We start from the raw sequence: 23,738 nt of genomic DNA, 5'->3' as shown, positions 1-23,738 counted from the left end.
GACGCTACCACTGCGCCATGGGGGAGGCCGTTGTTGTGTGTGGATAATCTCTGTTTGTAATAGGAACATCGAGGTTTTTGGTATATTATTTGTATTTAATTCTGCCAATGATAAGCAAAGTCTCTGAAGTAAAAGTTTCTTCTTATTAGCACGGCTCATTCATGCCAATTTCGGAATAAGCGTTAAGTAAATCCAGTAACGCCTTTATGCGAAAGCGTTATCTCTGCTTATATCTTAAAACATATTCCCACCTATTGACTAACCGTAGATATAGGTCAATGCAAAGTAGAGGAGGAACACCTTCATAAAGACTTCAAGGCCGTGTTTAAATGTCCTTATCTGTTTTTGAAACGCCCAAAGGCACTTTATTTTTTTTTAACCTTGCCTGAAAACTGCGCGAGTAATGTATGGCGTACGTGGGAAGATTTAATGCCAAAAATGGATATTTTGGCATTGCTGATAAGTCGACACTGTTTCTTTATCAAATTTTTTTCCCTACCACATATTTTCCATCTTCTCTTCCCTTCTACCGTCTCTGCTCTGTCTCTCAACTCTTTTCTTCACCTCTTGTCTTCTTCTTTTTGCTTTCCTCTTTCACTGTATTTCCTTTCATTTCATCTTTCCTCCGCCATGACTTCGTATTTCATTCATATTTTCTCCTATTTTCTTTGCTTATCTCCTCTTTCCTCCCCCGTGACTTCGTATTTGTGAAAGGCACGTGATGATACTTATACATATTCTAGTCTTCTCATTTTGTTGCATTATTTCTTTTGTTACTCCTCGTACTCTTTCTTAAATTAGGTTGTCCAGTGTTCAGAGAGTAAGGTGTCATATATCATTGTTGCGGGTTCGAACCTTGAGGTGATTTTTCTCATTTTTTAAGTTTTCACCGAAAATATTTGTAAATAGAATATTTTTGCTTAAATTTACGAGGTGTTGGGTGAAATATGAGGCGGTATTGGTGTTGAGTACCTTGGCATGGAAGGGCATAGTGTTTCCATGTTCAGAATGAAAGAGGTTCGGTTTTTATACACAGATTCCACTCTACACTGGTTGAAACTAAACACTGATTCATGGTTTGAAATAATGTATTGTTAATTGCCATACATTGAATGTGTCGTCGCGAAGAAGTTCTTACCCGACTGCGTATTGGACGCAGCCTTCTAACTCATGGTCACTTGCTGCAAGGGCTGGACCCTCCGATGTGTCGTGTTTGTAACGTTGTTTTAAGTGTTCGGCATATTCTTATTGAATGTTCCGACTTTACTATCCTCAGACAGACCTTTAATCTTCCAAGCTGTTGAGTGATGACAACAGTGTTTTATCAAATGTTTTTAGATTTTTGCGAAGAGCTGGCCTCTTCCACCGTCTGTGAGGAAGCTTTTAATACATTCTGACCTTTTAGTGTGTCGAGCTTGTTTTGCGCAGGTCTTTTTACAACCTTGCCCTTTAATTTTTTTCCCAAGGGGCTTTTACACCCCTTATTTTAACTTCTTCAGTCAGAATTTTAGATAAGGGGGTATTTCCCCGTATACATAGAAGGGTGCAAAATGGCTTTAAGTGCCGAGGACGCACCCAAAACTTTTAATTCAATCAATCATTGTCCCCTCTTCTGTTGGTTGCGTTATTTACTTCGCTTTTTTGCCACTTTAGATGTGAAGTTTGTTTTGAGTCTTATTTTATGCACAGAGAGTGGACCTACAATTTAAAGTTGTGTCTAATCCGGGACCCTTTGATTACAAGGCGACGACGTTATCACTACGCCATCGGGGAGGCCATGTCTGCCACTTTTGACTAATGACGAAGATGAGGATGAAAGGTGATAAGATGAAATTGATGAAATGACAATAACGTACAGCATACAATACAACTCCCACACTGGCTGAGAGTCCAGTCGCCAGAGTCTCGTTAGTCTGCAGTCCAGGATGTACTACGTGGAAGTGATGTTGACCTTTGGGAGCCTTCGGCGAAGGTCGCCCCTTACAACCCTCTTCTACTGGGGCGTCTACATAAAAACTAGCTGCTGCTAATGAATGAAGTGTCAGTTTACACGGAATTGAAGGAATGCACTCAAGAAGGCCAGAGGCTCAAGAGAGTTTACCTTTGGCCACTTATATGGAAATGGCATGTCCACCCTAGGTTAAGAAAAAAAGACCAAGGTAAAAATCATTGCGACACCTTGGTCAGAATCCAAGAAGAAAACATTCTGCTCCGAGAGTCACCTTGCTGATCTGCAAACAATGGCGACTCCGCCTGAGCCCTTAGCTTACTGGATCCAAGCACCATGAAACCGGAGTGACACGACTGGTAGCCATACCCTTGCATTAATTTCGGTTCCGCCTTTTGGATCGTCCCACGACTACAGCTGAAAACCACCTACCTGACAGTTTTAACTCGAGCTGGGCGGGGATCTTTTTTCATTTCTTCATTTCAACATGTTCATCAATCACTTTGGGAACCTTGGTGTTGAAGTGTTTTCTCCCCTTCTTGAAGAGTGATTTTTGTGAAGTTGTATTTAATGCGTGACCATGGTACTTTTTTCGTGATTACCTAGTTCCACTCCTACCCTTTGTCCTCGTGACTCCATTTGTGCTTAATGACTGACACATTGCTCTTCGCTGATTGCGATTTATTACTGTTAACAGTCTTGCAATTACCTCAAATAACACGTGTACTTTCTTCCATGTGCGCAGGAACTGAAAAAGGAAATTCTAGTTCTACAATCTGAACTCCAAAAGTCTTACATTCAGATCATGAATGTTGCTGTATAATATTTCGTCTGTTTCATCCACTCATCTTTCATCCTCATCGTGATTGATCTATACTATGGTGCATTAAAATTCTAGCACGTTGGTATTGGAAAATACATTACACAACAGTGACCACTAACTTGAATGCAAGTGGGCCCCAGGAAGGCTTGCATGTAGTTGTGAAAAAAAAAGCTACCCTTTGCACATTGCAATATGATGGGGCTCCAGCTCATCTGCCAAATTTTGAGGATACAAAATGTTCAAATGAGTGAATTAAAGAACTCGGGGTGGAAAACAGCGTGGTAAATGCAACTGCCTTAAAATGGGCCGCGATTACCAATTTTATTTGAATAACCTCTAAAACTAAGGTTAAAATTGTAATTGTGAAATATTTTATTGTATATCCCACCTTTTGTAGAAAAAAAAATCCTGCGTACGCTAATGGCTGGGCGCATTAAGTGGTAAACTTTCGATCTCGCCACTGAAGTTCCCTGGTTCGAGACCAGACTTAGGTATGGACGTTTTTTGTGAGTACCCGTTCACTTTGCGATTAGAAAAACGTGGAAGAAAAGCAACGCAAGATAATTATTCAAATGCGAAAATATGCATAGGTGATGTAATCAGCATCATGTTCCTGCCACCTTTACCTCAGTATTAGAGGTTGAGTGGAGCCCAGAGCCGTTTCATGCAGGGATATTGATGGAGAAATTTCCGCCTGAAATCATCTATCCTGGAATCAAACCCTTGTCTCCCACTAATCTGTAGTCCAGTCTGTTTTTAGAACATTTGAATCAGAAAAGGTTTCCAACATTCGGAAAGTCATTCACAACTTATAAAATATAATAGTTATGAGTTCGGCTTTTACAGCATGTAAACATTGTAAATTTTTAAGTGAAGAATATGGTGACAGTATTTATGACGGAAGGCAAAACTTGCTACGTATCTCTAATAGTCTCTTATTACAAATAGAGATTTAATTTGAAGTATTATTTCTTTTTACAAAATTACGAGATAACAAGTAGAGAGAGCCAATTTCGATTGGCAATATTTCAATTTTTCACGAGTTAGATCTCCATACTACCCTCTTTTAGCAAACATGCTGGTCAGAATGTGACAGCAATTTTTCAAGTATCCAAGGTGTTAGAATATCTAAATGAAGATGTCATTTGATACTGAACCGCCATAGATAATCCGAGTAAGGAGACCCCTCCCTTTCGATTCCTGGGAGTGGCCGGAGATTGTTATCACGGTTGTTCCTTCAGCACGCTATCAAATGTGTATCTTGGAATAAAGGCGGCCAGGATATAACGCATATCACGTTACGTCTTCCTGATACGTGAATCGCGAATGTGGGATGCCTGTCCCGCCTCCCCACACGGTATTGGCATAAAAAAGCACGCACACATTATACATATAGGGATGGAATCCTTGAGCATTGTCTCGGTCTCGTCTCGATTTTTCGTCTGTCTCGAAGCGTAATGCCGGCCCCCGTGGCGGAGTGGTTAGCACATCGCGCTGCGACGCCAGGAATCCCGGGTTCGAATCCCGGCCTGGGCATGGATTTTTGTCAGTGTCCATTGATCAATTTCATATCATCACTCATCTTCATATTCTCAAATTAGCCAAAAGTGGCGCAAAAAGCGAAGTAGAATAAAGAAAATCAATCGAAGCGTACAGTATAATCGACATATACAGCGTGCCACCTGTTTGATAACCGGTGGAGGCACTTAGATGATTCGGACCTCACTTTAAACTCTAGGTCCAGTTCTGGTTAGCGTCTGTGCATAAAGGTGACTAACAACAAAAAGCTCAATCTTTCACAGCGCATACATATCAGTAAGACACTACGAGCCCTCTTGAGTGTATATGCAACCACGCAGCACAGGCCCACAGTTGTCGCTATGGGATTGACTTTACAATGTCTGGAAACAAAATATATAATTTACACATGAATAACCAGCCATTTGTTCGTTTGGTATGTCTGAAGAAGTTGCAAAGCAATGCAAGTTGATTTAAATATCTTTTCCCCCCAATATCGCACCAAAAGTATGAGAGTTTCGAACACCACGTCTTGTCTCGTCTCAATTTTACCAAGATCTGTCTCGCTCTCGTGTCGAGTTTTTACAAGACTATCTCGGTATCATTCCTTTTTTTCCCTTTGTTTTTAGTTTACAATTTCGAACAGGCAAAAGTATTGCAATCATAAAATACAGAACTATGTGTTTGAAAATCTCCCACACGTTTGTGGACATCTTGTGGAAGTGTCCCATATTTAATCGTCTTCAAACGTCCCAAATGCCTATTAGAGAATATGGAAGTATAGCGAACAGCCTCTGTTGAATTTCCAAAGATTCTGCTGTTGAGAGTTGTTCAGCATTGGTATTTATTTATCTATTCACCCTCAACGCCGTGTTTATCATAAAAAATCTGTAGATGTACTACGTTCAATAAAAAGATTCAAAATTAAATTTGTAGTTTGAATAGAAATTAGCAACTATGCACTTTTCAGCTTGTAGGAGCACGTATTCTATTTCTTATGAACAAAAGACTGGAAACCTAATCACACAGTCAGACTCCATCCCTTCTGTGAGTTCCAGTTCAAGTGGTGAGTATGTGCTCTCAGTTTAATGCAAATGAAAGAGAGAACCTCGGAAATTGAGCAGGTGTTCACATACACACACACGCATCTGCATATGAGCGCGTGGGGACTAAAACGTTACCTGGTCATAAAAACGTTGATATATTATCTTTTGAAAGTCGCTAGGTTGGAATCCATGTGGGGGAGTATTTTATTCATAGGAAAGTATAGCACCTAGTCAATTGCATCAATACAATCCAGTATATTGTTCTTTCTAAAACTGCATTTCAGCCTTGGAAGGTCTTCAGCAGCAAACATAGAAGTCACTGAAAAATGTACCATAATTTTATTTTAAGTTTTCCACATTAGAAGACTCAATGGGTATGTATTATAATTGCTCTTTATTCCGTGACTGATACTTTGATTTTCCTCTGTGATAGCAAGGGGAAGCCCAGACAAGATGTGTAAGGAGTGAAAGTTGTTTTATAACAGGATGTGAGCAGTCATTATTGGCGGGAATAGTGGCATTTTAAGAGCTTCTCCATGCCAGAGGCACATGAGCAAGTCGACAGTGAGAGCATAATTCCTGAACGGAGAAATTCTCATAATAATTATTAGGTTAGTTGAAGTGGGAGTTCCCATGCTTAAATTGGGTTATTTCCGATTCCAGGTTTGAGACCTGCGTTGGATGCGAATAAGCATAAGCCCGGTGCGGTTAATTCTGAAAAGTTAGTTTGCAGCATGCTAAGATGCAGTGTATTCGCGTGTAAAATAAATAAGCAATTTGACTTCTCGAGCTGGGGACATTTTCCTAAGAGTTAGGTGAAATTTTAGTATATTTTATTTACTCGTGTTCGTACATCCTAACATAGTTCTGAGAAGAAAGTATGTATTTCTTGGGCTTAATCGGCGCGGGATAAGAAGCGTCTACTAAGAGTTTGAAGTAATGTTTATACCCCCCTCCACGTCTTCTGCCGAGTGTGAGTGTATTTACATATTTTAGGATGAAATTTTGTCTGCTTTGCCTCGCTTCAAGCACGAATTTAACACACACACACAATATTATCCCAGAGGAGAATTTTTTGCACAGCACCGCGCCATATTTGCTTTTATTCCTATACCTATGTTCCTCAGCGTACGGCCGCTGCCTGGCAACAGGCCCTGGCATCCATTACACCGGCCTTGAGGAGATGATCTGAAATTTGTCATTTTAGTTTGCGCTACAATTTTCATTGACACATATTTTGTAGCGCAAATATTCTGATCGAATGCAATTTTTTGGTGTTCAAAATGCAACATGCCAATGAAAATTAGTGCTTAACATATTAATTGGTCGACGTGGGGAACTAAAAGATTTCAATAGATCCAGTAGTTTACGATTAATTTAAACCTAATTTTGTCAACAAGCCTAGATATAATCGAACTATTACCCTTTAGGAGCATTCCATGAAAAGTGACCCTACTCCATGTAAATAACAAAACTAATTAATTAATGTAGAAATTATTATTGTTTTTAATTGCATTAAAGTTTAGATGTTTGTGAATGCATATAATTTGCACATTTCACCAATAAAAGTTACTAGGATATGCGGTCAATATGTTTCACAGACAAATGAAGTCAATATTTGGTACATTTTTAATGTGTCACACACTCACTAACGCACTTTTGTTAATGCTTTTCATGTAAGCCTATGCCATCATTCTCAAGTGGCACCATAAAGTACGTCATTATTCTATGAAATCAGTTCATTATGAATTCCTACTCATGTCTAGAACCTTAAGGTTTGAGTGTAAAATGTCACACACGTAACGCTGGAATGCCTCTTTAGGATTATGCCATAATTTATTTCTTAATATTTAATTTCCAGGGTATAAATTTTTTTAAAAAAATAGGAAGGTATTTACTAGTAAATTATTGGGATCGGGGTATTGACTTTTAAAAGAAGAATTTACCGGCACGCGGCCTCAGAATGTTTCCAATTGCCACAGACTCATGTCCTCCCCCCCCCCTCCTTCCTTCAGAGGAATCGTATGTTCAGTTAATTTTCCAAGACCATCTCCGTAAAGTTGAGCCTCGGCCCACTCTTTCGATCTTTAAGCACCCTGCTGATCAATCAGAATGTAGATGTTTCCTACATGTGGCAATTCACGCTTGAATCAGTCAGTTAGGCAAGGCTGTGCATTAAATATCAGAGGCCTGTTTCTGGAGCTCTCGTAGTATAATTCGACAACCGAACCACTCGACGCAAAATTCGATGAAAGGTTTTAGAGGAAAGTAGGCGGAAGCAGAGGAATACCACGAATTTCTTACACGGCCTCGTTTAAAATGGCACAGGGTTGTAAATGACTGGAAAGACATCACACATACATCACTCAAGATGGTTTCGTTAGAAAGGAAAAGAACATTACAAGAAGTTTCCATTCAATAACGTGACGCAATACATGACTTTATATGACTTACTTTCGGTGAGAATTATCTTGTATGGACATGAGTAGTATTACCTGACTGCTACAATAGTTTTATGCAATCTTAATCTTTACAGCTACTTAGAAAGTAGGTGTCCTTTCTTTATGGTTTTATATGCTTATTACTGTCAGAAAAGTGTTCATTCTCTTCATGTTCGTGTAATACTATCTGGTAATAGAAAAGTAATTATTGTAACATGATACAAGACATTACATTTTTCTTGCCGGGACATGAGTATGGTATTCAATGCGTCATGCACATTTTCTCAAGTAGTCCATATTCATAGTGTCTCGTCTTATGCAGCACATAGTGAGGGGAGAAAATTCTGTCGAGGTTGTAAGAATTTAGTTGTAATAAGATACGAAAGGCAATACTTAAAAAAGTAATTGATGGCAGGTGGCCATATTATTAGGCGTGGAATACCAGGAAATTTTTATAGAGACATTATTTTTTAACTGGAAAGAGTGTGTTTGTGTATGATTATTAAATTGATTTATTTTATTATTTCTTGAAGTTGCATTCGGATGATGATTGGACAGTAAAATGCTAGTTAAGTTTGTTCAGCCTATCAAAAGTATACAACCAGACAGAAGAGCAGTGCTGTGTAATCGTCGCCAATAAACGGCGCATTCTACGTATGCAGGAACTACAATTTATTTTGCTAAGTAAATACTTCGTCGATAACCGTGTTTTCTAATAAGGGAGTTCTTGGTTCCATATCCGAATCAATGTGCTTCTGAAAACCGTTCTCCTATCTCCGAATCCCTATCCCTTGTGTTCATCAATGGTTTTCATACAAAAATGTTGAAAGCCAATGTACTTGTTTCTTGTAAAACAAAATTTCACCCCAATTCGATTCGCTTTAGAATCATTCGTTGATAAATATTTTATGAGGTTCTCGGTTAATATTAATTATAATTTGCTGTTCGCATTTTGGTGACGGGATAGCACAGTATGCTAAGCAAGGCCTGGCCTAATTAAAAAGTATTAACTCTCATACGTACATGTTATATTTCTCTTCTTCATTGTATCGAGAAATGGATGAATATTTAAATTTTGGAGTTTCCTAGACTCTTTTTTGTGTAGAAATGGTCACACAATGAAAATGATAATTTCCTCCCATTTTAGCGTACGTACAACCACTTCATTGTCTTATGCTATACAAAGGCGGTTTCCATTGTGAATGAACCTTCATGTGGGTGTTAAGAAAAATTACGATGTTTTCACGTATACTATCTATATATACGTGCCGAGAAATAGTGGTGAGATTACACCGCAATAAAATTACAATGGAGACTCAAGCATATCCGATTACGAGAACAAAAGTATCTTATCAGAATAACAAATAGCTGTCATTTGGTTAAGGCAAGATAATCGTGCTTAATATATCTTTACAGTGTTTTGATAATCCGTGCGTGTAGTGTAGGTTCTTATTAGTGTTATGGGCCGATTAGCAACCGTGAGAAGTAAATTCAACACCCAAATCTTCATTAATTACTCCATGCCCTGCTAAATTTACGATGTTATTTATTATTGGGTGCCTTTTTTATACGTGATATCTACTTTCTTCTATTTTCGTATTTTGCGTTGTTTTTCGACCTCACCAGTTGAATCACGACAATGAGGATTACACATTCCTAGGATTTGAACTTACAACCATTGGCATATCTTTCTTTCAGAGAACAAACATTTCCCAATACAGAGTTCCCACTGACTTGGAAAAGTCAAGGGAATATTAAATGTGGTTGATGTACTTACAATGATGTAAACCCTGTTTGACACTACAACCTTTTGTAATTAAAAATAAATGATTAACCGTGTGGGGTTTCTCGGAACGAGAGCCCTTACTTTCATATTTTTTACCCATAAAATACACTATAAGTACAGTTTAAAGTAAGCCAAGACCTCACAGAATGGTCTGGGCATTTATTTGGATAGTGCCTGTTAAAACTTGAAAAGCTAGAGAATTTGTTTCAGGCAAAATGTGTGGAAACCCTGTGATGATATTCTGGTTTTGGCAGTCACGTTTGAGTGTTCCGAAGAATGTTCCAATTTTTAGTAAAGCGTGAATTGTGTGTGTGTGTGTTTTTTTATATATATAAAGTAATGCTTATTTTTTTGTCAAGTGGCGCTGCAACCCCCTACGTCATAAAGCGACGAATTAGTCTATATGTAATACAAGTGGATATCTGTTAACAAACAAGAAAACTCCGTCCTTTCACTAGTATCAGTCAACTAATATAATTTTTCTCCTCACATTGCACTTGTTTTTTGACTTATAGTTTTCTTCCAAGACTATTTCTCTGTAAAGGCATTCATTGGATTTGCTTGTATTGAACCTTACGTAATACGTACTATGTTACCCCCGTATAACTAGTTCTTTAGAAACAGAAATTTGATCCTTTTTAGCGGTGTCTTGATCCTGCCGCCAGGATACAAGAAATAGTATCACATTCTCAGGATTCATGATCACTTTCCCAGAAGACAGCGAAGCGGTTTGCTGCCGTCATACTTCAATCGCCAAATTTGGAAATCCCTGCCTTTTGGAAATTTTCCTGCTTCAGATCTTGGGTGTTCGCCTCGCTGGTGACAAGACAATTCACTGTCAAGGGCGACAGGTTCTCCTTTTTCCTCTTGAAGCATTCGTACAAATAATCTTGATAAGCTTGCTCAGGTTGCTGGGAATCGATTAAGACGTTATTAATTCACGAAACGTCCGCCCTGAGATTGAATTTGCGTATGGACTGAATTCTAATGGAATGCTTTTGAATAAGTAGTGGCGCATGCTCTATCTGGAGCGGCATGTATATTCATTCAGGCTCTCCACACATGAAATATGAGGTCGTTTCAATATTGGTTAATGGGGTACTTAATATGTTTACTTTCCTATTTGTCCTGTATGAGTGGCATGTTAAAGTGTATACGTAAAAAAGGATGAGATGTACCGTGTGTGTGTGTATGTGTGTGTGCAGTATTCAAAGTTTCTGAGAGAAAATATAGTAGTCAGTATAATCTCAGCTTCTGAGCTTGGAAAGAACGAGAACATCGTATTGAAGATTAAGGATATTATCGAGACGAGAGACTTTCCAGTCTCGTCTCGTGAAAGAGGAAGCTTGCCTTGGTCTCGTTCGTCAAGGTTTTGGTCCACTTTATGCTCAGATTGGCTAATCGAGACTGGACCTACAATTGAAATTCGAGTCCGAACCGCTGTGGAAACTGCCTCAATCGGGAATCAAACATTGATCACAAGGCAAGAACGTTAACTAATACGCTGTCATGAATACACTGTTTCTTTGAGTTTTTTTTTTATTCAAGTCCACTTTACGCACATATAGGCTAATCGGAAATGGACATACAGTTAAAAGTGATATCACACGACTATGTGCCTCCACCAGGTATCGAGCACGGGACCTCTTCATTACAAGACAATGACGTTACCACTAACACAGCTAAAGATGTTACTACGCCATATCTCGTCTCAATACCCAATGCTCACGATCTCTTCTGGATTCTAGAAATAATACATAAAGTATGTAAAAAGAAATATAGTGTAACTGTTATATATTGTTAATGTGAAATTAAAGATTTTTTGCACATTTGACTACAAACATAATCTTTGAATAATCACCCTTTACATGCCTGAATTTGTCATCTTGTAGAGGAATTTCAGACTGAAGGTACGAAGAACACGTCGTTTGGAAAGAAACCTTCAGAAATAAATGCAGTCTTTCGTACTGAAGTGACAGGTCAGGCTGCACATGCCCTTTGTCGCTTGCTTGTCTCTCAGCGAACTGGACAGTTTTCTCAAGTTGACTATGTACAGAGAGGCTAATCGGGATTGGACCTACAGTGGGATGTAAACCACTATGTGCCTCCACCGAGTACCGAACCCGGGACCCCAGGATTACAAGGCGACTGCGTTACCACTACAACATCGAGGAGGGCTTGAGCGTTCTGCGACAACCTCTTTTGTAGATACTCTCATGCATATCCCCTTCATCTTCTTGTTGTATAAACAAGTATTGATAAGAACCGCTCTCTCTAGATACAGTTCGGTGAAAAGCAACACATTGTTGTTTGTTGACTGTCTTCTTTCAGCGATATTCAAACGTTAGGATAATGAGTGAAAGGCAGATAAGTAATCGCATGTTCCTATGGTAACGGCACTGGGTTCGTTCTGTTCGCAACTGGACTTGCTTGCTACAATGTGGGGTACAAGCTTCTCTTCGGTAGTCGATTGATTGAGTTGGTGTTTTAAGTGCACTTATTGGCTAATTGGGACTGGACATACAGTTTAAAGTGGGATCCAAACCACTATGTGCCTCCACTGGGTATCGTTCGGTAGTCGAGTTTAATATTCAACAGAGTAATGCTTCAAACTTGATCGATTTAGTGACAGGTTAGACATCTTGTAGTCCGGATTTGCTGTATGTTTAAATGTTAACCTTTCGAAATGTTGATAGTAGGTAATGGGGGGGGGGGGGGGCTCTGTATGTATGTATGTATGTGGGTCCCGGGTTCGATACCCGGTGGAGGCACAAGTGGTTCGGATTCGGATCCTACTTTAAAATGTAGGTCCAGTCCCGATTAGCCTTACTGTGCATAAAGTGGACTTAAAACAGCAACTCAAAAGTATGTATGTATGTATGTATATGCATATCGGGAAATGGAGAGCGGTCTCTGCCAGGAGTTTATAGCGTACAAAATAGTGGAACCAGTCTCGTTCGAGATTAAGAAATTACAATATAATGTGGGCTGTATGAAAATTTCGTGTAATTTTTACTATGTGGCTTATTTTTATATTTTCGTATGTTTATTATTTTGCGTCTCTTTTGTTCCACTTGTAACTAATCGCCATGATGATTAGTGGTGAAGAAGGAACATATGGAAGGAAACATCATGCCAGGATTCGAATCCGAATTCTTCGGTATCACGAGTGAGTTAACAGCTCTGCCACTGATGCAGCAACAAGTAATTTTATTGAGAAGTTTTTTGTAACTATTGTTTCGAGATTCCAAATAGAACCTACCCGAGAACGAGACTGGCTTCATCATTCACGAGGCGAGACGAGATTGTGCCAAGTCTCGTCTGCGTACCGTGCCTAGTCAAAAACTTCACACAGCATCTTTAATTCGTGCCCCATATCTGAATAAACAATATAGGCGTTTTCAAGCATTGTATGGTATTAATGCCGTAATGAGTCATGCCGAAAGACATTGAACGAGCGATTCCGTTCTTGCGCATATCTACAGAATTCCGTTGCATGATTCATTTCCGTGCAGAATTCTTCTGTATTAATTTCTTAGCCTAAGTGCAGGTACATTGAGACGTGATTCAAACCCTGTTTAGTTAAATGCTAACTTCTGAGTGCCTTTTGTCCCGGGTTGATTACAAGGCGACAGGGTTACCATTAAGCCATGGGGGGGGGGGGGGAGTCCTCTGTTCATATGTAGAAAGAAATACATAACAATGTAATTCGTAGAAATTTCAGCGAAAAATGCAGGCTCGACCAGGACTCGAACATGGGTCTCTAGCATACCGTGCCATTTCTCTAACACCGAGCTCCCGAGCCTCGCCTGAATTTTCGCTTCTACCTGTGTGGAATCGTCTCTGCTAGTGCTACTAGTGCTAAAACAATGTAGTGTTTTCGTATTTCAACCCTAAGTGTATACGAAATTAAGACGTTACAGAATGAACTGAAGAACTTATTTGGAAACGTAAGGGAAATTTTGAAGGCAAAATGAATGTGCATCATAATAAGTATATTCTCTATATGATGCTGATTTATTTATGTCGTTTTCTGCCACTTTTAGCTAATCGCGACGATGAAGATGAATGTTGATTAGATAAGACTTAGGGAGGGAAAGTCACAGACATTCATTGACGGGATAGAAAACCCAAACCCCGCAAACGCTAATAGTGGCTGTAGGTCAGTTCGTCAGAGCCTCGTTAGCCTGTAAACGTGCAGACCCAGAGCACTACGTGGAATATACAGGAGTGTCTTAAAAAAAAGACCACTGATTACATCCCCGCGCTTTATGGAGGGAGATCATCCTCCCCGATGACGTAATTGTTACGTCAGCGCCTTGTAATAAGAGGTTCCAGGTTCAGTACTGGAACATACCGATTTGTATCCCACTTTAAACTATACATCCAGTCCCAGTTAGTCTTATGTGTGCATAAAGTGGACTTAAAATCAAACTCAAGCTTTATGGAGTGACTGAGATTCATTACATTCGAATGCTGTTGTAGTATTTTCAAGGAAGGCCAGGGCGCCTCGTCGCGTGTCCGTGTTCGATTCTTAATGGTACAAATAAACTTACGTTAATTCCAGTACATACACATGTCGCAACAAATGGGAGTAAGATTAAATACCCTGTGGTCAATGCAACTTCTTTCCGTTCGTCCACAATGGCTTTGATAAGCAAGATAGAATGTAAATATTTGACTTCAACGCAATGTTGTGAGAGAGCATAACTCTGCTGTATCATTGAACTGTCATTGGAACTGTGAAACGCCCCACTAAATCTTATCTGGTTTGTATCAATATGTGCTGTTGGCAAGAGGCGGAAGCTCTTTGGGAGTGGACCTTGCACCAGAAACATGCTAATGTGAATCTGTGCAGATGTTTGGCGTTATCTCTGTTGGCATTTCATCTTTTCTATTTAACGCCTAGTTTCATGGCAAGATAGTTGCTGAGCACAGTGTCCGAAAGATTAATTGGCAGAAAGTTGAAGCTAGGAAGTAACTAAGATTATATGTTCATTAAAATATGTCAAATCGAATTAACGTGTATTGCTGAACCTGGTCTGGCAAATAAAGTTTTAATATTATTTTATTATTGGTATTGGCCGCTTGTTTATATTCCCGTGGTTTGGATCCCATTTTAAACTGTAGTTCCAGTCTCTCTGTGACGGCCCGACCTTCACCAATGGGAAGCCAAGTGAATAAGTAAATACAATAAAACGTAAAGCAAACTTTTTAGTACATGGTTCACAAAGCGAAAGTTGGCAAAGTGGTATCGAATCCGTGTATACTTGATTACAAAGCAACAATGTTACCCCTATGTCATCAGGGAAGCTCCAAGAGCTAGTTTCACGAAATTTCAATTAAGCATTTTGTCTTATTTTAAACGGCGGTGCTAAAGCCAGCTAGAACCTTGGTTTCCAATCGGCCATTCACACACAAATGGCATTAGTGTGGAAGTAGGATAATATATAATTACAAGCAGCACATATATTACGCACAGCCTTTCCCAATACACTCAACTGCAACTTTTCATTATTTCAAAAACTAGCACATGGAGGAACAAAATGTTTTCTTTTTACCTAAATTTTTTCATTACGAAACAATGGAAATACTTAGCATATTGCAGTTCACAACAGTGAATCAGTATTGTTTATTAGCAAGGCCATATGTAATTACTTTCCGCTTATAGAATAATCAGAACTGATACACGGAATTGTTATTTGTCGGTTATGCATGATTGCGTCCCATATTAAGGGCACTAACGCATTATTTTTTAAGCAAACGAACTGTTTCTTTCATTTTTTTAAAAAAAATAAGATACTAAAAACGTTACTTTTTTGTAATGCACCAAACCTTGAATATCGCCCATTATGACCGTGAAGCGAGAGTACCAGGTTAACCTTGCAGTCGGCTTATTGCAGTGCCTCATGCGTTACAGAGGTAATGATTTACCGAAAGTGGTGAGTTAAAAATTCCACGCAGTCTGCCTGCATGCAACTCCGGTCAACCGACTACCCTTGTAACCTTCTCACGAAACGGTTCTCGCGAAACTATTCTATCTGCTGGGTGAATTAAACATTTTTAAAATGGGGCATCACAGTTGGGTTCGGGTGTAGGCAAAAAAAAAAAAAAATGCGTCCGTCGTATTCTGCACTGAAATTTAAATAGCGCTTGGAGCGATGATTTATCCACATACATACACTCAGGCGTAACTTGGCACTTGCCCCCCCCCCACCCCTTAAATTTTCAGGTTTGTTAAGATTTACAAGTTAATAGCACTTTTGTTAACCCCCTGGGACCTGAGGTACAAAATAATTCAGAGTAATATCAAGGTTATTTAGCAAATAGTTTTGAACGCTATTCTTAGACGAAAAACTTTTCGAGCCTGCCCCTCCTAAGTTTAGCCTAAAGTTAGATTCTACCCCCTCAAAATTAGGACCCAAGTTATGCCCATGCACACACACACACACAAACAAACCTTCACAAGAGTCAAGTTTATAGTCACTTTGGGGCAAAGTTAGCCTAGTTTCTTATTCTCCCCCTTCGAAGGGGTGACCCTTTCCGAAGACACCCAAATGCCAACCTCCCTCCCACGTATTACACCCTGGACTGTCGTCGCTATATGTTTGTCCCTTCATCCATCTAATCTTATCACCATTCTGCCTCATCGTCGCGATTATCCAAAAGTGGCAGAAAAGCAAAGTATAATAAATTAAGTCGATCTCCCCTTCGCTCTTCCAGATGAAACATCTGGATAATATCTTGTTTTATTGCTCTTGGCAGTCATTGCTGGAGAAAGACGTTTAAATTAATAAAATCAATACAATGGATGACTAATTTACTTCCTCAAAACCACGTCTTTGCTCGAGCAAGTTGTATGGTCGACCCACGACCTCGTCACCGAAGGTTCCGGGTTCGTACCTTGGCTGGGAATTGGAGTTAATTTGTGAAATGTCCATCAGTTTCATCGTCGTGATTAATCTAAACTGGAAGCAAGGCACACAAAGGAGAAATAAAAACAACCCCCTCCCCGCACTGAAACATCCTCTCTGTTCACCGTTTCACTGTCGGCTGTATTAATTTTCGTTTACCACGTATAGCTATTATACGTTTGCTCGTTCGACAATAAATTTGTGTGTTATTTTATGGAACTAATATTTAAATAGAATTTAGTATTGGCTGCATCTCCATGTGTGACTCCCCACAAACGGTATCGATTTCGGCTTCTCGTTTTAAGCCAGGTTTCTATGAACTATGTTACTATGTAAACATCTTCCTGCCAGACCACCCCCCTCCCACACACACACACACACCAGAATGGAATGATACAATGATCTCTTGTAACAGTGAGTTATTGTTGTTAACCGCACAATAACCCGAAGCACATGTCCTTAATAATAAGAGATTAATACGTGCGATGTTCAGCATGCTTGAAAGCCGACTAGAGTAACGGTTTAAGGTGTAGAAAGCATACATAATGAGTAATACTGCGGTTATGTGTATAACAAATTGCTCATGTGTCTAAAAATTTGTTTATATTCTGTTACCGGTAGTCAACTCGAACGAACTTTCTACTTACAAATTGAAGCGGAAGGGTTCGAGAACTTGGGTTGTAAATCCAAATCAACTGTAGAAAATGCGCCTATCGAGAGGAACGGAACAGCATCCTTCCCCTGCGAGAAATTGCTCCTTTCTACATCTACATATCTTTAAGTGAGTGTAATTCCAATCCAGCTTCCTACTTTATCAGCGTGAGAACAAATGAGGCGTCAGCGGTTCTCGAGTCTAAATGAGAAAAAGGATTTGAATTAAGTACACGAATTTCCATTGAACAAGTGCAGATCGTCCGTTTGCATGTACTCCCTCTTTTTAAAAAACATCCTAATCGAAACAAGTAGCTGAATTATTTCAATGTTAACGTTGTTTTCTCTAGACTTCCGTCCTTGTAAGGTGCTGTGGCGGTTACACAATCAATTAACATCCGCGTGTGGTCGTAGGTTAGTTTTTGCATAATTCAACTTTTCCTTCTTCCGGCTCACTTCAATTCGTGATGGGAATTGCTTTTACGTTACATTCGTCCAGATTGAGAAAGATTGGAAATCTGTTATGTTTGCTAGCTTATATTGCTTTGGGGAGTTAGATATCGTAAGAAGAGAAAAGCGTCTCGTCACTGTTTTAAAATTGGAAACTTCCTTTACTTCTGGGACAGCTGAATGTAGGGATGGTTCATAGACCAGACTTGGCACAGTCTCGTTCTCTGAATATTGGAAATCTGATCTGAAGGCATAATTGACCATCAGTTTTCGTTCAATCGCTAGTACGGTACAGTCACCGGCAATGAAATGGGACACCCAGATCCTGAAATACTCTCTTCTCTGCAGGGCATTATGTGTGTTGCCTATCTCTACGGCGGTGGTAGAAGTTTCCATTGAAAATTTGCTATTAATATTCACTTACCGCCGTAGAGTTACGCAACACACATAACACCTTGCAGGCAAACTATTTTTAATTTGTATTGCCGGTGACTGTACAAAGACTAGACTAGCGATGGTTGTTCCAAATGTATCATAATGGACTCGGATATAGGATCTCTGGTACCGAATCAAGATATCAGGTTTAGATATAGGATTTTAGCCACCATTTCCAGGATCCGCGATACAAGTATCGATTTTTTGTTACTGAATCAAGCATCCGCGGTTTAGATATCTAATCTCGGATACCGAATGAAGAATCTAAGGTTAATGTATCTAATCTCGGATACAGATTCCGAGATCAGGGTTTTAGATATGGGATCTCTGATACCGATTTGAGAATCCGCGGTTTGGAAATTTGATCTCGGATGCTGAATCCAGGATTCGTATAATTCTAATTCGAACACCCATCCCTAATATAGACCAGTTACAGCCAGAATACCTGACTTGGCTATTACAGAATGATTAAGTACCATATTGGAATTCTCAGAACACGCCAGCTCGTTGCAAGATCAGCTCAGGTTTGTGCATTCCAGCTGAAGTATGTTACGTTCCACTCATTAAACAACCATCGACCATGCTCAGCGTATGAAACTTATTTCTTTGTTTTCCCCAATGCCGCGTACATGCTGGAAAGGTACAGTGTCGAGCACTGGGCAGACAAGACTTTTACTTTCAAATGGAAATCCAAAAAATATCTGATTCATGCTACTATGTTTATGTGGGTCAATGTAAAGTACATAGATGGCAAGCAGTGGAACCGATTAGTAAATCTGCTTTCGCTTTTTTTCTTTTCTTTTTTCTGTTTCCTTGCACGTATACATACATACATACATACATACATATATATATATATATATATATATATATATATATATATATATATATATATATATATATATATATATATATTTCGGAGAAGAGAGAGAGAGATGCAATTCCAAGGGCAGTTTCTAAGGTAGAACTTACATCCTGAAGCAGTCATCCAGCCTTACATTCGGGCAAGTCCCCAAAGTTTTATTTGTGATGTAGATATAGGGAATAATATTGTGAAAAATAGGAAACCACATGTGACTTTCTGGAGGCATATTGCACAGTGGTTAAGATCCCACTTTAAGCTGTAGGTCCAGTCCCGATTAACCTTTCTGTGCATAAAGTGCACTTAAAACAACCATTCAACAACAACAGCAACGTTTGACTATACAAGAGCTATCTTGGCTGTGCTTGTCCAGCTTTCCTGGTATTGATGTATTCCTGCAAAATGAGTTCTGCTTGAAAATATTAGATACTTGGCCAGAATTCGCTACCATCTCCGTCGTTTCGGTTTCCACGTTCCACTTAATACAACAGTACAAATTGGCGACGTTAAATAGATCAAGCAACCAAAATAACAATACTATAGAAATTACTGATTCAAAGCAACATGTGCATATGCATTCAGTATTGTTTAGCAAGACCGAGAAACAAAAGAAGAAAGAAAAAGTCACATGCCGTTGTGCGTAGTAGTATCATTTTTCATTGTGTTCTCCGCAATCATTCATCTGATAAGACTAAATAGAAATCGATGAACCATCCTATCGGATATCTATTGACGTCACATTCCCCATTTCGAAACTGCATAGCTTGTTTCCTAGAAGGACGAAACTGGATACAAACAATATGAAAATATGTTGGCGATATAAAAAAAAGGGAAGAATAAAAAGAAAAGAACTGGACACAGCTCAACGAGCTGCTGTGCATGGACACACATGTTCATCAAGCAAGCAGTATAGAGAGTTGTTTAATAAACACGCCAGTTCTTGCGATTAACCCTGTTGAAATCGTCCTTAGCATTTTTCAACAAACCACTTCCTCGTTTTTCTGTTTCAAGAAGCCGTGGTGTGACAACTGACTCCTTACCTTCTAAACTCCTCTGCTTGGAGTGCACAATTATTATATTATTGTTATGAATTAGATTCTATTCTCCATTAACTTACCTTCGAGGAAATGGACAATTCACAGTAATATTGACTCATTTGTTGAGTAAATCAATACTGGGAATTAGCTTAACAAATTCCTGATTCATTACGTAATTATTCATTTTATTGGTGGTGAACAAATATAGCTTTGTTAATGATTCGTGGTTTCTGCTTCAGAAAAGGTACATTTTTGCATTTAACGTACCAGCTCAAATCGTTTCGCACCCGCATCCCTAGCCATCTGCACCAGTACACTTAATGTACTATTTCACGTTGAGAAATTCATTCATTCCTTTATTTTGAACCTAACAGCTTTTATGCCGTTTTTTGTCCATTTCAATACACATAAAATGTACATAATTGTTTTATATTAAAATTATCAGTTTTCCCCCCTATTTTACAGATATTAGATTTAAAAAAACACTTTGCCTTTTACAATTGTATGTTACACTTCCTTAAAAATGATAACAAACTATAACCAATCCGCACATCTGGATTAACAACCAAACTTAACAAATTTGTTGGAAACTGAACCTTTAGATTATATAAAGTTTTATACGAGATATTTCTCTCGCTATTATATTTTGAGCATTCCAGTATTATATGTTGTGCATCTGCACTTTCTCAGCCACATTCACATTTCTTATTGTTCGTTATTCCAATTCTGAATAAATGTTGCCTAGTACACAAATGATCCGATCTCATTCTATTAATTAACACACTTGAGAAAATTCGTCGAATTTATTTGAACATCTGTTTCCATGAAAACAAATAAGAAAGAAACAAAAATGGATAATTGTTTCAGCAATATCAATAGTACCTGGGTTCAATTTCCATGTGGCAATGAAAATATAAGTGTAATGGACAAAAAACGGCATAAAAACTGTTAGGTCCAAAATAAAGGAATGAATGAATTCACAGCGTCCTCTCCTGTCTGTCCTCTGCTTTAATAGGAAGGGACCTCTGGATGAATTGTAATCAGAATTCTCTTAAATCTATCAGATCTTATTTTTGTAGCTTTCTAGTTCCTGAGATATTGCCTGCCTTGAAATTAGTTCTTGCAACAACTCCAATCCAGTTTCATATCCTCCTGGTAATGATATCATTTGTTAGCGTACAACAGCATAATTTGTTATCTTTAGGAATTCTGTGTCAATGTCATTGTAGAAAATAGGATGACGGTGTTGAAAGCAACTCATACGAAGATTCACTACAATGTCCTAGAAAAAATTCTGTACAGATATAATTTTTCAGAATTTGAATATTGAAGCGAACCGAGAGAAATTTTCGAAAATGATTTAGCTGACGCTGCACAAATTAATGTTGAATACAAAGTGTACCATTATTTTAATGTCATGAAAGTTACCACAGCGCTGCAACAAGTTGAAGGCTTTGCCGAGAGATGGCAGCTCTGTCGTGATTGTACGAATTGCATATCCAAGTCGCTTGTAGCAATCACCTGCGTGAAGAAAACCAGTACGAGGCGAGTGGTCAGAGGAACAAGTTTTATCTTATGTTGCGAGACCTTTGTTTCTCATTTACGACCGAAATCAAAAGCTGTACGTTGTGTGGCGATTTAACCATTGCTTGTGTTTGAAGTTTGTGTTGTAAAGTGAACAAGATCTGGAAGCCTTATCGACGGTATTGTGAAGTGAAAGTTGTTTACCGGCGAATAAGTTTGTTTTTTTACGTGAGGATTGTCGGAGAGTTCGACATGAAGTTAAAATGAGTACCAATCGAGTTCCTCGCGACAGGAGAGAAGACAGGGATACCATTCCAGCGTACGAGGTAATTGCGAAATACGCTTTTTTTTTTTGCGTCTTTAACATTCTTATTCTTGTTTGTGTTTTCCCACCTGTTGTGAGTGGAATAGAATCTTTTACGTGGCGACAAGGTAGGCGGATTGGGACAAGGTGCTGCATGTTTGCAGTTGTCGTCTTGCGAAATACACTGGGTTTGTTGCTTGAGTTTTATCAGACTCCGTGCACAGAGACGTACGTACACACTGAACAGCGGTATTGTGGAGTTAGGGTTTCTTTATCGTGTCACGTCCAGAATCCAAGATTACATAACGGCATTCTTCTTACAGTTATAGTTTGATTTCTTGGCATAAATCGATGGCGTTGTACGCTATACGTTCTTGACTGTGGGAGTATGGCTTGAAGTTTTCTTTACTGTTGTGAGGACATCGGATATGGACTTTATAACTGAAAATATAACATAGTTTTGTTTGACTAATTTCCATAGAGATATAAGCTGTCAATCAGGGACGGCGACAGGGGTGGACAGGGGTGGGTAAGCGCCCACTCAAACATTCCTGTGCCCACCCAATCAAATTCAATAAATATATACAATTAGGAAATGTAAATGGTTCTGTAAGTATAGACTGGTCCTCACTCCATGCATATTTCACTTGTGAATATTGTCGATACTAGAAAGTTCACAAGCTTTATCCCATAACAAGCTTTGATGTCATTTGGCGAAACTTTTGTGTAGTAAGTTGCAATGTACTCCAGTTGGACACCAGTCGTCACAATGTTAGTCCGCTGCTCCTTGTGTCGGGAACATGCGACTCTTTATCACTCATCAGGGCTTGCTGGGTAGAAAAGAAGCACAACACTGTATTCAAAGTTAAACGCAGTTTTATAATCACTTATCTCTCATAAGCACTTATATTTATTTCCTATCGTATGTGGACTTACAACCAAGGTACAGATTTGCTTACGTTTCTGCCTGAAGAGACGTAGAGAACAATTCTATAGCATATTATATCACATCACAATCACTAAACACACTTGCATATATAATTAACGTTGGACAAGACAAACGTAAATACGCGAAAGTTTCTGTACTTAATTATTATTTCCGTGTATAGCTAGAATGAAACGAAATTAATTACCAATTATACTATTCGGGCATTCCATTAACCATTACCACGTTTCTGTTGATTTCTCACCTTCACCTGTTTTTCAACTCGGTTTGTCGTCAGGAGAAAACGTTCAGGTGGGTTCACTTCCTCTGCTGAGATAGAAAAATGACGTCAATGCGAACTGATCATGACGTATTTCTAAACATATATACAAGTTCCAAACAAAACTGTACCAATCTAACTATAGTCGTCTGTGTCAGCTTGCACATTATTTGAAGTAACAAACATTTTAACAATCTTAACTTCTTACAAATATAAAACCTTAAACACTGAGGTTCGTTACAAAGTAAGTTTACGAAAATTTGAGCAAATGTCCTGTTGAAGAAAATCAATTTAAGCTTTTCTTTCTTAATTTTGTCATTGGAAAGCTAAAGGTACTATCAGAACTCTTTTTTAAAATGTGATCTAGTGAACACTTCTATGATTAGAAGCAATCAACAGGCTTAGTAAGTTTTATGGGATACTCACAATTATAAGGTTTATGATCAAGAGTTAATCAGAATTTAGGAGGATTTGGAGGGTTGCAGCTCCCATCCGTCAATGGGGAAAAATTGATTCGAAAGCAGCCATATATTGAAGAAAAAATATATATTTGGAATGTGGAAGAATATTAAAAAATATTTATAACTAACCATCTGACATGACTTGGGCTAAAGGTTATAGACTAACTGTGCATAAATGATGTCAGCACCGGCCCTCCACATAAATCTCGGCCTGGGTATGAACAAAGTAATAAACAATAAAAAAATAAAACATCATATTCGCCTTGCTTCCTCCAGATACGCACGAAATTATATCGACCTTTTTAAGTGGGTTCACACTGCAATACCAGGAAA

At 38.7% G+C, this 23,738-nt stretch overlaps 1 protein-coding gene across 5 annotated transcripts in view; it reads left to right on the top strand.

The window, feature by feature from the left end:
* Nucleotides 1–23,738, top strand: part of Wdr62 (WD repeat domain 62) — a 255,818-nt gene that overhangs the window by 102,318 nt on the left and 129,762 nt on the right. Inside the window, exon 1 of one of the 5 annotated variants that reach the window (XM_083120944.1) lies at nucleotides 21,462–21,761. The exons of the other annotated variants lie outside the window; for them this stretch is intronic. Coding sequence (XP_082977070.1) covers nucleotides 21,699–21,761 — 63 coding nt within the window. The 5' untranslated portion in view covers nucleotides 21,462–21,698. Of the gene's footprint in view, nucleotides 1–21,461; nucleotides 21,762–23,738 lie in introns of those variants that run through there. 5 annotated transcript variants of the gene reach the window in all.

This window comes from Lepisma saccharinum, chromosome 4 (assembly GCF_977018435.1).
Source record: "Lepisma saccharinum chromosome 4, izLepSacc3.1, whole genome shotgun sequence".
Taxonomy (NCBI): Eukaryota; Metazoa; Arthropoda; class Insecta; order Zygentoma; family Lepismatidae; genus Lepisma; species Lepisma saccharinum.
The sequence above is the reverse complement of the archived record's forward strand: the minus strand, read 5'-3'. Positions and strand labels throughout refer to the sequence as shown.